The sequence below is a fragment of the Colletotrichum truncatum genome, assembly GCF_014235925.2.
Source record: "Colletotrichum truncatum strain CMES1059 chromosome Unknown Contig_0009, whole genome shotgun sequence".
NCBI classification, from domain to species: Eukaryota; Fungi; Ascomycota; class Sordariomycetes; order Glomerellales; family Glomerellaceae; genus Colletotrichum; species Colletotrichum truncatum.
The window spans coordinates 2,041,623-2,054,379 of record NW_027222406.1 but is presented as its reverse complement, the minus strand read 5'-3'; the positions used below and the strand labels follow the sequence as shown (position 1 = coordinate 2,054,379).

Here is a 12,757-nt window from a genome sequence, read left to right as displayed (position 1 = left end):
TGTTCGTATTCTTTTTGCTATAGAAACTGGAAGACAGTCGCTAAGCCCGCTGTGTTGAGTTAAATTCAAAATGACAAACGATGTTGCGGCCGAGCCGATAAATGATTGCAGCGATGTGTTGAGTGATGCCTAGACGAAGCTCCTGGCTAGTAGTTATTGTCGTCAAAGCCACTAACAACTTAATTTCAGCGCCGTTCCTGAAAAGCTGAAGAATTGCGTCATCGTGTGAGACGTTAATGGGTTGGCACACGTAGTGCGTCTATCTCCACACTTCTCGGGCGCGGAGCCGAGAAGATCGACCGATCCTAATTGCCCGACCATGCCAAGAATGATTTTCACAAATATAATAAGACCAGATATCTCTCAACTTCGACCTCGAAGTCTTATATGCTATTTTTCTTTTCTATTGAAATGTAAAAGAAAACACAACGCCATGAAAGCACACGTGTCATTAATGCTCATGGCCTCCCAGGCCATGGCAAGCTTTTACAACTCAAGCCTCATTGCCGGGGGGCCGTACAACTCCGACCCGACATTTGAAGAGAGTCGGTCTGATGAAATCTACCGGGAGGCCATTACTAACCCAAAAGCGACACGCTCCATCAAATTCACTCCGTTTTCCGACATAAGTTATCCGTCCAACAGAGGTGACAGGGAATGGACTTGGCGTACGTACCTTTACCGAACCCAACACCAAAAGGCTTGTTCTATTTCCTCAGATGCTAACATTATCTAGGTGTTAATGTAACCGATTTCGCCTTCCCTCCTGCTATCAACGTCACCGACATCAAAGGAAATCCAATAACGATTGACAGTCCACATCATGTCAGCACAACTTACGACTTTCAATGGTCCGGTGGCGGCAACATCTCGGACGCCCTGGGTACGACGACCGAACCGTTTTGTGTTACAGCACCTGACATCAAAGTCTACCCGGCAAACGTTACCGATCTCTACTCGGAGGAGAACGCGGACAGTACCGACTGCACGCCTGTGCTGGGCGAAGACTGCGTGCGTGCCATCCTGACCAAGGGCAACAACCTCAGCTTCGAAGACAAGTGCAATGGAATCAAAAGCATATGGACGTCATTCCCCGAGTGCAGCTCTACTCTGAAATACGCGTCCGAAGCAAACTTGGGTCGTCAACTGTTCGGGTCGTACGGCGGATTCGGTCTCGTGACCATCAACATCGTTCCAGACGGCACCAATGCGCGCAACACAACAGCTGAACGAAATAGGACGCTGGGAATCACCAGCGGAGAGGGTTTCCTAGGCTTTCATAGCGGAGTGATTCCTGGGTCGAACGCTACGGAGCGATATCTCGCCGCCGCGAATAGGGTGCAGATACTCATGATTAGTCACGCTTTCAGAGATGCAAGCGTAGGGGACACGGAGCTTCTCTGCATGCGAGTAAACACGACGAGATTATCCGAGGGCGAGCCTAGCTCAGGTGTTCGATATGGGCCTGGGGCACCATGGACAATGCTAGCTGTCATCTTGACTGGGCTGGCATTACTACTGTAGGATCCTACTCAATTCTGTTTGCGGCGAGAGTCGCGTCGAAAGGGACTTTCCGCATTGATTTCAGTATATCCTGGTACATGGGCGCATATTGAGTCCTATTACGCCTATGGGAGTGTTTTTTTGTGGGATTTGTGGCTGGGGCGTTTTGCGGCTGGCCGAAAGGAACGGTATACAAGCACAAGAGAATTGTTTGAAGGTTTAAAATAAGTTGTTTACATGATAAACTCATCGTGCGAAAAATCTTCTGGTGCAAGGCGGAACTAGAATGATTATGTATGTATGTGATAATCAGAAGAGCAATTTATAGACGGATGGCTACCCTATGTCTGGCGCAGAACGGCCATAATTAGCGTCCAAATGTCACATCACTGCCCAAGGTAACTAGTCTCACTCATGTTGCTTTTGGCAGAGAGTCTCACAACGTCAATTTAAGGTAAAAAGGAGAGTAGCGCATATCACGATGTTTAGTATTAGTTCAGAGAAAAATGATTTTTAATCATATTCTAGATAAGAAGAGAAAGCTAATGATACAATGTATTCCGTGACCTGTTTGACTGCTCTGACAGTCAAACAGACAAGGCATCATCTAAAAACGGCGAGCTCAGTAGTCTTGAACTACGAGCACTCTGCCGAACACTAAAAAATACTATGACATGAAGTAACAAAAGACCACGCGATCCGACACCCGGATGGGCTGGGCTAATGAGGGCCAGTCCGATTGGGGGGTTATATAACCCGACCACAAGAGCGCAGTCGAGATCCGAGTGGCGCGCGGGGATCTCCTTTGCGGACCTGCTACGAGCCGTCACCCAGCCCTATACAGGCATCGTCGGAGACATCGTGATCTACCACGTCACCTATCCTACTTGTTCCATCCTTCGAGTGGGGTGTTGTCCAACACTCGTCAATGGAGGAAGAGTCCAATGAAGCGTGGTCGGAATCAGAATCTGTCGTCAAGTCGGGAAGATCGTCGTTTAAAGAATGTGGCGAGCTAACGGGCTCAGAAATGAAATGTGAGGGCGACGAATCAGTTGATTCGTCCGCGGACGAGATCTCGTCCAGACCAGGGGGGAGAAGATAGCTTGCAAAGGACTCATCGTGGCCGAGCTCGGCAAGCGAGAGATCCAGCGCAAACTGCAGGTCATCTTCAAAGGAGTATTCTTGAGCTGTGCTCTTGTGCGCCTTCTTGGCAGGACGCATGGTGTAGCCAGGCTCGGAGTGAACAATTGAATGCAGTTCAAATTCCTCACCGCGGACATGTTCGTCGTCGAAAAGGAGACCGAGACGGTACAACTCCGCAATGTCTTTTTCCTCTTGCGCCGCACGTTGGGCCATGCGGCTCTTGTTGGTCTTACGGGGTTCACAGAAGGCGTTTTGCCGTTCCAGGGATGGCGTGCGGCGGCGTTGGGGGCACAAGCTGCTGCCGGGGAGCCTAACGCTCGCGATTGCCGCGAGCGCGCGGCCCTCGGCGGCCTCGTCGTATCGCCATTGCTGAATGGACCGGTTTTGCTGCTGGTGACGGCGGCGGGTCTGCCGGGGCCGTTGTGTTGTTTCCCGTTGGTGGTTGCGGAGGAGGATGAGGTCGAGTAGGGGGAGCCTCTGATGTGCGTGCTCTCGACTTAATGAAAGGGTGCCGTCAACACGGAGGTATGCGCCTCTGTAATGTGTTCCAGGACGCAGACGGCCGACCTGTGGCAGGTCTTGTGAAAGAAGTTCTAGTGCATCACTGCTGTTATGCAATGCCAGGCCCATGATTGCGAGTTTTGGGGGGTGGTGTGTCTTATATGTGGTCGAGTTTGTAAGTTTCGGTGTAGGGGGAATTAAGGGATGTCGATGAAGGGCGTGGATGTGAATGCAAGGGCGCCGGGTGACTCTAAGTCGTTTTTATCTGATTGTATGAGTTTGTATACTGATAGAAGGTCGGCGAAGTGAAGAGATATATATCATGATCGTGTTGCCTAGTGTTGGGCTGACGGGTGATGGTGATAATGGCCCAGCACAAGATAGATTGGGCATGGTGTAGGCCGTCATCGTGAATGCCTCCCTAATCCCTGTACATTAGCGGCCTAGTGCTGGTCTCACACATGATGATTCAACTCGCTAAAGACTGCTAGCAGGCATTTGGCGCTGCTTAAGGTGGGCTGGGACAGTCGATGATTGGTTGGAGGCTCGATGGTGCAGAGTGGTGCAGAGTGAGTCATTCTTGGCGAAGACGAGGCGGAGTGGGGCTTGTGACTTTGATGCCGGGGTTCAGAGAGGTCAGATTCTGGGGGATGAGAGGAGGCATCCCTTCATCAAGTTTTGGCTTCGGAGAATGCTTCGAGCCCGATATCCCACGTAGCAAGTATTGTCTTGTGACTCCAACAATCCCTGTCGTAATTGACTTTGGGCAACGTTAAACAACGATTGGCGATCTAAAATTTCCAATTCGTCGTGGTGATTGGACAATTGCTGCTTTCGATGGAATGCCACAGCGTTAGTGATCGTGTGCATCGGTCATGGCCGTGTGTTGTCTACAGCACTTAGGATACGATCGGCTAGAATCGGTACCTAACAACGACTTGTGACTCTGACATAGCAAACATTCACGCTGCGTTAAAAGAGATTACGAATATGATCAAGGTTTTGTTAGGCAGACTATCTATAAGGTACTTTCGCCAGTGAGGGGTTTTGCGTTTTAACAAGAATCTCTCATGTGAAAAGTTTCTTAGACTTTCCGTATTTTGCTCCTTTCTAGAACCAACATACGTAGAAATAGGCAAGTTAAAGAAAACACCTAGTATTGGATATTAGAGAGTAAGGTTACAGACAGCGAGTAACTATACATATCTTGGGCGCACCTGGCTAGCGTAAAGGTTAATACGTGTAAAAGAACGTCCCGGCGGCTACAGGGCCCACACCATAGTGACACCTCCCTGGGGCAGCGTATTTGTGCCCTGTTTAGAGTTCGCTGTCATGAATAAGCTCGCAGTAGTGTTCTAAGTACCTACCTAGCTTGTACGTTCCATGCTGGAAACCAGCTTTACAGATGAGAAGCCAAGAGGGTGGGGCTGAATTATTTTATTTAAAAAGCCCAAAACCCTAAAAACTGTGTAATATCTTTCATATTCCTTTTTTGAGAATTGATACTTGACAGTGCCTTCAAACAAGAGCGAGGGTAAGATGAGAAGCTAATTAACTTGGGTGGTTTGAAAGGGATTGGCGACGCTATCTTGCACTACTCTCCAGGGGTGTTATGGGCAGCAAAGATCGACACATCACTTGGGGAGAACAATTAGAGAATTTCACACAGTGAACACAATCCGGTGTTGAGTGTACAAATACATATATAATCAGAAGAAACTCATACTATACGACGAGGGTTGTTGCCTTTTCGTCGTGATAATATATACAGAATGAATACCCAAGTGCCAGCTACACTCGGCGAGGAAAGAAAGCGCAAAACACCACTAAATTGATTCCACGTCCTGCCACCCCAGATCCCCTGCGTGTCGTTGACCACTCATACCTTCTCGAGGTTTTTAAATTGATGGCCTCCTGAAGGAGTCTATGTCTGGTGTAACTTCCGGGGCTTTTGGTGGCAACCAAGACTTTGAGTCTACAAAATCTAGTTGCGAGCCTCGCGGAAAATGCGGCTGCGGCGCACCTTGTTGCACTCGGGAGTAGGGGCAGGGCTCGAAGAGGTAGTGGCAGCAGCGTTGTTGCCGGAGTTACCGCTGGCGTCGGAGTCGGTGGCGTCCTCGGTCTCGTTGCCAGCCGAGTTAGAGTTGCTACCGCCGGTCCAGACGGCGGGGCCGGGGATGGGGTAGGGCTTGTATCCGCCGTAGATGCTGAAGTTGAAGGAATCGTCCGTCTTCTTGTAACCACCGGGGAACTTGATGGTCGGGCCCGGGGTACCATTGCCGCCGCCAGTGACCTTGACTTGAACGCAAGTGTTGTAGAACTCGGCTTGGCCGACGTGGGCGCCGTGGACTCCGATGTGCTCGGGGCGGATCAGGTACTCTCCATCAGGAGTGTCCTTGGGGATGGTGAACTCGATGGTGTTCTTGTCCCAAGTGCACCAAGCATCCTTGGTGAAGTCCTTGGACTTGTCGCAGACACCCTCTTCGAAGATCTTGAACCACTCGCCATCGCCCTTGTAAGCGTTGGCAGTGGTGGGGGCCTTGGACATGTAGACCAAAGCCGGGCCAGGGTGCTGGAAGGTCGCGCCAATAGCAAGCTTCACGGCAAGCTTGGAGCCAGCCTTGACCTCAGCAGTCTTGGTCTTGCCGGAAAAGGTGAAGGCGCCCTTGTTGCAGCGGAAGTCGGGCAAGTCGGGGGTCATGTCATCACGCACATTTTCCCACTTGGTAGGGTTGTACTTGGCAGCACGAGTGTTGGAAAGGACATACTCGAAGCTGGCAGTCTCCTTGCCGTCGATGATGAGCTTATCAAAGAAGTAATGAGCAGAGGCAATGGGAAGAAGCGCAGAGGCAGCGGCGACGGAGAACTTCATTTTGTTGGTATTGTTATTTGTTGATGATGGTAATGAGTGGTTTTGGCAATCAAATCTTTGGGTTGCGAACGAGATCAAGTCTTGGAGAAACGAATGTAGAGGACTAGCCTGCTGGTAACAGAAGATCAAAGGAGGGTCAATCAAAGAATGAATTGTGTGTGTGAGAACAAGATTTCTACTGGAGCGGTGCATCTCATGATGCCTTTTATTTATTACTTTGTCCCCAAGGACCTAAGCGACTCCTATACCAAACGACCAGTAAGCACGACCGAGTACGATGAACTCGGGTCTTTGGCATGTTCCAGCTCCATCATCTTGTCCACATTTGCAACAATTATGGAGGTCAATCTCATTTTTTTGTTAGTAAGATGAATTTATGGCACGACTGTGAACGCCTATGTGTTACACCTAAGACTCCGATGGTATTGGATGGACAGCGCCGAGGCAGATAGGCGAGTACGATTAACTCGCATCCCCTTTCTTCTACTGCCCCTGCAGTACTAAGCGCGACGGTCTGACGAAATTTTTATAGGTAGTTGGTGCAAAAAACGTGGAAGTAATTTACGTGGGACTGGCGGATGACGACCTTTTGCTTAAAAGAGGCGTTTGCCGTCGAGAACACGCCCTTAGGGGCTTCGCAATTTATGTCGGACAGGGGCCTTGGTTGCAAATGTTTCACGTCGACGGCGCTAAGGCTAAGGCTTCGAAGGCGAACTAGAATCGTTTGGTTGGAGGCGATCATTTTCCAGACGAACGGTCGCCTCGTGCCATCGATCAGGGATGGGTGGTTAAAGGGTGGTGGGCAATAGCGCCAAGGAGGAATACAAATTCCGTAACGGCAAACTCATGCCGAATGTTCATTTCAAACAAAAACTTTTTCCTTGAAAAACCATTCGTCTCTCCCGCTGTTCGGTTTGTAATCGGCCTCTAAGATTAAACAACAATTTGCTCCCGAAAACACCAATCACCATTCGCATAGGTACTGAGCGTGCTGGCTGCAAACGAGATTTACGGTACTCTAGCGATTTTGCATACCTACCGTAGTCTTTAAAGTGACTTTAAAGCATAATTTGCTCGCCGATAGACTTCGCTTTCAACCGTTTGTTTCGTTTACATGCTTTTGTGAAAAGTCTACTTTGAAACGCGGTCAAGCGGTGATAAAAGAGCTCTGCAATGCTAGCAGTAGAAGGGTTTGCAGTCACTGTGACATTGATATACGCCCTCAAACCGAAACTAGTAATCTAACATTGACAACACTGCTGCAGAGTCGGTTCTCATTGTCATTGTGGTGTACTCGAACGATCTTTCTGTGTTGCGACGGGGCAGCTGTAGAGGAAGAGGCCAGTGAGAACCCAACGATCTTGGATGACCGGGCCCTTAAGACGAATTCGAATAGCTGCCAAGCGTTTCACATACAGCCCACTCAATACCGTCTGCATTTGGTAGTGCCCTAGTGAAATATTAACAAGGAATCGACTTTTAAGCGTCAGTGATAGCAACTGTGGAGCCAAGTCACGGCAAGTTTGCCGGTCATCTTAAGAGACGCCAAGGATACCCACAGGGACTCGATGCGAGGACGTAGTTCCGCGGCAGGAACATGGCGTAGTGTCTGCGGAATATCCTCGCGGACAACTCGACCCAATCCTGCTTCACCTTGTAGATTTCAAGGATGAAGCTGAGAAACCCCATGAAAGAGCATCTCAAAAGGGGAAAATTCATATGTCCTTTCCTGCAACTAGTCCTTGCTGGTGATTGTGAATCAACCAGCGTAAATGAAGCGGCACATTATTCAAGGGTGTTAGGGTAGGGATCAACGGCGTTACAACATATTCTCAAGGATGTTTACTGATTTCCGCGTCTGAATTTCAAGGACACCAAGACACAGCCAAACAGGCAGAAAACACGAGATGTTCTGGGCCCCGCTATTGAATGTGATGTAGTTGGCGTTAGACACCGATCGGCTTGAACTGAGTAGGGGCACTGGGCCAAGATAAAAGGGGCAACATCCAGGCTCCTGACAATGAGCTAGACGCCTGAGCGGAACCGAAAGCGGTTGGCCGGTATTTTTGTTTATGCTCCTGAATCTTGGGAACCTGCCGTAAAACCCTGGGACAACTTGCTTTTCTCAGGCCTCTATGTTAGCATCACTGCTTCCAAGCTTACCGTCATGAAATAATAACAATTTGTACCAGTTCTGAATAGCTCATGTGCGTCGATTTTACATGATCAGCTGATAGACCTGGCCGCCCACAAACTCCAAACCCAGAAATGAAGCGCCCCAAAGGCCCCCAAAACCATGCTCCAAATCACCAGGAGCTTGATGACCACTTCTTCAACCGCAGCGGAATCATTTGCCCTCGGAAAGGGTTCATTTGAGACACCCATATGTAAAAACTTACAAAGCGGTTACATCTCTCTTTGTTATTGAGACGGATAACTTCTCTGGAATCATTTCCTGAACAAAACCTTCCCAGTTATGAAACAATGGTATTACGAAATGGTTAGTAGACAGCTAAGAAATATTCCGTGGGCTTAAGGCATACCTACGGAGGGATTAGATTGTCTACTGTAAGCTTGTCGAATATTTGTACCCTTATTCTTAAACCCGTTGGCCAAGGTGGGAAACCATTGCCAGCCCAGAATTGGCCAAATTTAGTATGGTAGCCACCACATGTGCACTTTTTTTTTTCCCACAGCGCTACGCTTTTCTGCAGGTCCCGCGTTTCTAATACGATTTTAGCGTTCGGGTACAGCTCCATCAGGTCGGGTGAAAAGTCAAATCGGCGGCTAAAGAGGTTGCCAGCAGTGTGTTTGGCTTTGTACGCTTGAACCGGCCTCGTCACTTATGCTGGTTCAGTAATACGCCAGACGGATCGTTCAGCAGGTTCCCTTTCGGTGGAAAAGACGTCTTATTTTGTTTCATGCTTACCATGCTCATGATGCAGGGAAATGGCCCCGGTCCGCAGGAAGCCGGCCGGATGACCTGGACCTTTTTGAGACGGATCCGTTGGGATGGACGGCGCCCCGCCCACTATACTCTTGTCCGGGATGACTGCTTGAAGAGTTTGCTCCTTTCTACGATTCAGTGGTTTTTGGAAAGCCTTTAAGGTATATGTCCCGCACTTTTAAGACAGGAGGGGTAAGAATACGGTTAGCAGATACGACATTGCGCAAAAGCGAGCGGGAGCCAGTCATGCTCGAACTTTACTATGGATTGATATCATTTTTACACGACCGTTTAAAATGATCTGCAATATTTGGGCCGAAGTCCCCCCTCGTCAGGCGGTTGCACAGTATGATAGCTGGACTCTGACATCAAATCATGTATTACTTCTATTAATTAGTGGCGAGATGAACACAGCCTCGACCTGACCCTCCCTTGAAATCACCTTCCAGCTCCAAGGGTATCTTCCAATGCTTGTCAAACTTCCGGCCGCCCAGAAGGAACCAACGAGGACGGCTAGCATTCTCCTCATCGAATGCCTTCCTGCCATTTAGCTGACTTGCGCCACGATTCGGCTCGTGAGGAGCAAAATAGGACATATCCAAAGGTGCTCGTGTATTCGTAGCAGTCCCTCCAAAGTGGATGTCCATTCGGCGCAATGACGGCATCTTGACCACCGCGCCAGCAAAGGAGCGCGCAAGTGGCACAAACGTTTCTGAGTCTGGCGTCAATCTGAACCATCGCCCAGGGAACTCGCCAGCTTGCTTCGCCCATTCAAAGTCGGGTTGGAAGTCAGACGTGTCCGAGTCGTCGGAGTCAAAAGCAGCCATGAATTCGTCCGAGGTCTTTGCATAGCCGCCGTCATCCATCATGGCCTTTTCGAGATTGCCCGTTAGCAAGTACTTCCCATCTGGTGTTGTAACAGCGCAGTCGATGTAAAGGTATTCAAGAGAGGGACACTGGATGTCAGGCAGATTCGGTTGCGACCCAATTGCTGCTGGCGACAAGACCCACAGACACTCTAGTTGCAACCTCTTTAGAGTCGGAAGCTGGCAGAGACGTCGCACTCCAAGGCTCAGCCTGTCTTCTTCCTCTCCATCCTCCAGCAGACTACCCGGCTCAAAGGCTTCATTGTGGGGGTCTGCATCCTGGAGTTTGACCTTGAAGTCAACCAGGCTAGGAAACGCTGTATTGAGCAGAGCGTTCCCTAGAGAAGACCTAATCTCTCTTCTGGCAGTCATCAGGCGTCGTGTGGGAAGTTGGAATTTCCATTCCATCTTCCTAGCCGATACCAACGCGCTTGAAATGGCCGAAATAACGTCGGGGTGAATGTTCCGTCCGCCCGGTCCCCCGTCAAACTCGAAATCGGATACACACGCAATCTGCGGCAGACCCGACGAGCCTGAACCGGACGGCTGCAGCAAAGTTTCATCGAAGCGGATATACCGAAAGTGGTCTCGTACTTGCCATATCGGTGCGGACCGTATGTTGTGAGTGTTTGTCAGTTCTCCGTCCTCCTCCATCTCCTCTGCCTGCCAGTCCGTCGGCGATGCCACGACCAGCTTCAGAGTGACCCCTGGCCCATATCGACGGCGCTCCCATTTCGCCAACCGCCCAAAGAATTTTGTCACAGCGCGTGTGAAGCAGGCATCATTCTCAGCTGCTTCCCGTTGGCTTTGCAGTTTCTTGAGACGTTTGTTACTGATGGGCGGGAGAACCACGTGGAAGTCGATGTTCTGGACATAGGCGCGCTGCTGCGGGTCTAGGAAAGCCTGGTTGAACTGGCTCAGGCCCTCACTGGTACTTGGCACCTGTACCCGGACCGAAGGGCCGAAATCGTCAATTTCAAAGGCATCGAATTCAGTTTCCATAGTCAAGGGCCTGTTAGCTGAGCAGTGAGTGAGTGAGTGAGTGGTGAACGATGAGGTGAGCAGATGCCCAAAGGGTCAACGCGCCCCCCTATTTCTCACGGCCGTAGATGTGGGTAGTTGCGTGATGTCTGCATCTATGTGCCACCAACCACAACCGGCCGGACAAATGATCAAGCGAACCAGACAAACCATGCTTTACAAACAGTCAAGTTGGTTTTTAATGGCGGCTCAATGCAGGAGGTAAAGACGATGGGGAATATGTATCAGGTAGGAGAGCGCAAATGTCCGCCAGGCAACTGAATGGATTATACTTGGCAGGATGGCTACTAGCAACAAAAGAAACTTACGCAACTTTGCAAGGATTTTTGTGCCTTGCATCTACGCACGGTTTGATAAAATAGGTAATAAAAGTAAGTTTTAATGATGTCAGGGAAGGTACGCGGCCTTCAGCCTCAATTGTGTAGGTTCTACCAACGGTTTTGTCTGAGTATTTTGTATACTAGCATGCGGTCGTCCTGATTGGTTTACCTAGACATATAACACGAGAGACAAGGAACCTAGCATCCACATATTTTGCTTTTGTCATTTTCTTCCTTCTTTTTTTCCACGTTTCTTTTGACTTGCGATCTGATCGCATCAAGCCTAGCCAGTTATAGATGCAGTTGTCAACCTTGCCCGAGCGACTGGTTATGACATGTTTCATTTTTAAATTGAGAACTGCCAAAATATTTGGACTTGGATGCCTGTCGCTCAAGTCTGCCTCTTCATCTTGGGTAACTGGAATCTTTTATGTCCACTTTCATTTGATTAGGGAGCATCTCAACTGCGGCATACGTTCGTATCGGACCCGCGTATACAGTCGAAGTAGACAGCAGGCTGCGGTGATTCTGGGCAAGTAACATGCTGCAAGGGATCTTACATTTCTTCTTTCAATGTGCGCTCAACCACTTATTCATGATCTTGCAGTTTCTGGTTTGGTGACGATGGGGCAGGGCTTCCAAAGTCCCTACTACTCAGTTACTAGTCACGAAACCTTGCCGTCAACTGTCCCTGCTTTCAAAACCATGTATACAAAACGACGAGGCTGCATGAAATTCCATGTACACCTCTTTTTTAAGTGCCTTCCTTTCTGGGTGATCTTCATTAAAAAAGGGATCCGCGCAGTTAACTTGTGTCAGATTATCCGTACCTTTTGGGCTGAATACGAATCTCTGCGACAAAAGGCACTGCCCCCCCTCCCGGGCAAACAGCATTGTCAAATGTCATGCAAGTGAAATGAATGTCAATGTGATATCTAATAGTATGAGACTTGCCTTTCATGACCTGATTACCGAAGAAAATCAGCTAGCCCCCCCGATCTGAGCTCTCCCACCAAGGCTGACAGGGGGCCTCAGACTCGAATCTTGTCACTAATGCCTTGTGTCGCCAAGTTCATTTTGACGCCCAATGGAGGGCACATCATTACACATAGCTTCCATCTTCAGCCTCTTGGAGCCGGGTTTCCTCATCAAAGTGGAAGGTCCCGTCTCAATTTGCAACCCACGTGTTCTTTATTCAGGCCCAATCCCCAACCCCCAATTCTCCAAGCGCCTTGATTACCCCGCGATCAGCGGCAAACTCCACTGCGATTCACCACGTACCGCCGATTTGCTTGCCTCTAAACGGTTGATATCGCCGAGACGATGTCACTGAAACCCCCGGCCAGTAGCCCACACTTGTGAACCCCCCTGGGGGCCACGGGACTGCTTGATAAGTTGACATGTCTTCCCTCCCGAAAAATACTGCGAACTGCCGGACCTATCAGATTACACAATGACGCCATGGGTTCTGCTCAGGTGGTGATGATCCTTTCGACTTCGAGACTCATGCGCAGTCCACTGCACAGCTGTCAGCCGTGCATTCAATTTACAAAGCTTGCACCAC

General features: G+C 49.5%; 4 protein-coding genes across 4 annotated transcripts; 1 reads left to right on the top strand and 3 right to left on the bottom strand.

The window, feature by feature from the left end:
- Positions 1–433: 433 nt before the first annotated feature.
- CTRU02_213080 (uncharacterized protein) lies at positions 434–1,524 on the top strand (the record flags this gene model as incomplete). Its single annotated transcript, XM_036721645.1, has 2 exons — positions 434–668; positions 737–1,524. 2 exons carry the CDS (start codon positions 434–436, stop codon positions 1,522–1,524), a joined length of 1,023 nt encoding a protein of 340 aa, XP_036586814.1.
- Positions 1,525–2,319: 795 nt separating this feature from the next.
- Positions 2,320–3,276, bottom strand: CTRU02_213079 (uncharacterized protein; the record flags this gene model as incomplete). The annotated part of the gene is made up of 1 exon (XM_036721644.1): positions 2,320–3,276. The coding sequence occupies one exon, from the start codon at positions 3,274–3,276 to the stop codon at positions 2,320–2,322; it is 957 nt and encodes a 318-aa protein (XP_036586813.1).
- Positions 3,277–5,131: 1,855 nt separating this feature from the next.
- On the bottom strand, positions 5,132–6,019 carry CTRU02_213078 (fungal cellulose binding domain-containing protein; the record flags this gene model as incomplete). The annotated part of the gene is made up of 1 exon (XM_036721643.1): positions 5,132–6,019. The coding sequence occupies one exon, from the start codon at positions 6,017–6,019 to the stop codon at positions 5,132–5,134; it is 888 nt and encodes a 295-aa protein (XP_036586812.1).
- A 3,336-nt stretch (positions 6,020–9,355) lies between these two features.
- Positions 9,356–10,834, bottom strand: CTRU02_213077 (uncharacterized protein; the record flags this gene model as incomplete). The annotated part of the gene is made up of 1 exon (XM_036721642.1): positions 9,356–10,834. One exon carries the CDS (start codon positions 10,832–10,834, stop codon positions 9,356–9,358), a length of 1,479 nt encoding a protein of 492 aa, XP_036586811.1.
- Positions 10,835–12,757: the final 1,923 nt, after the last annotated feature.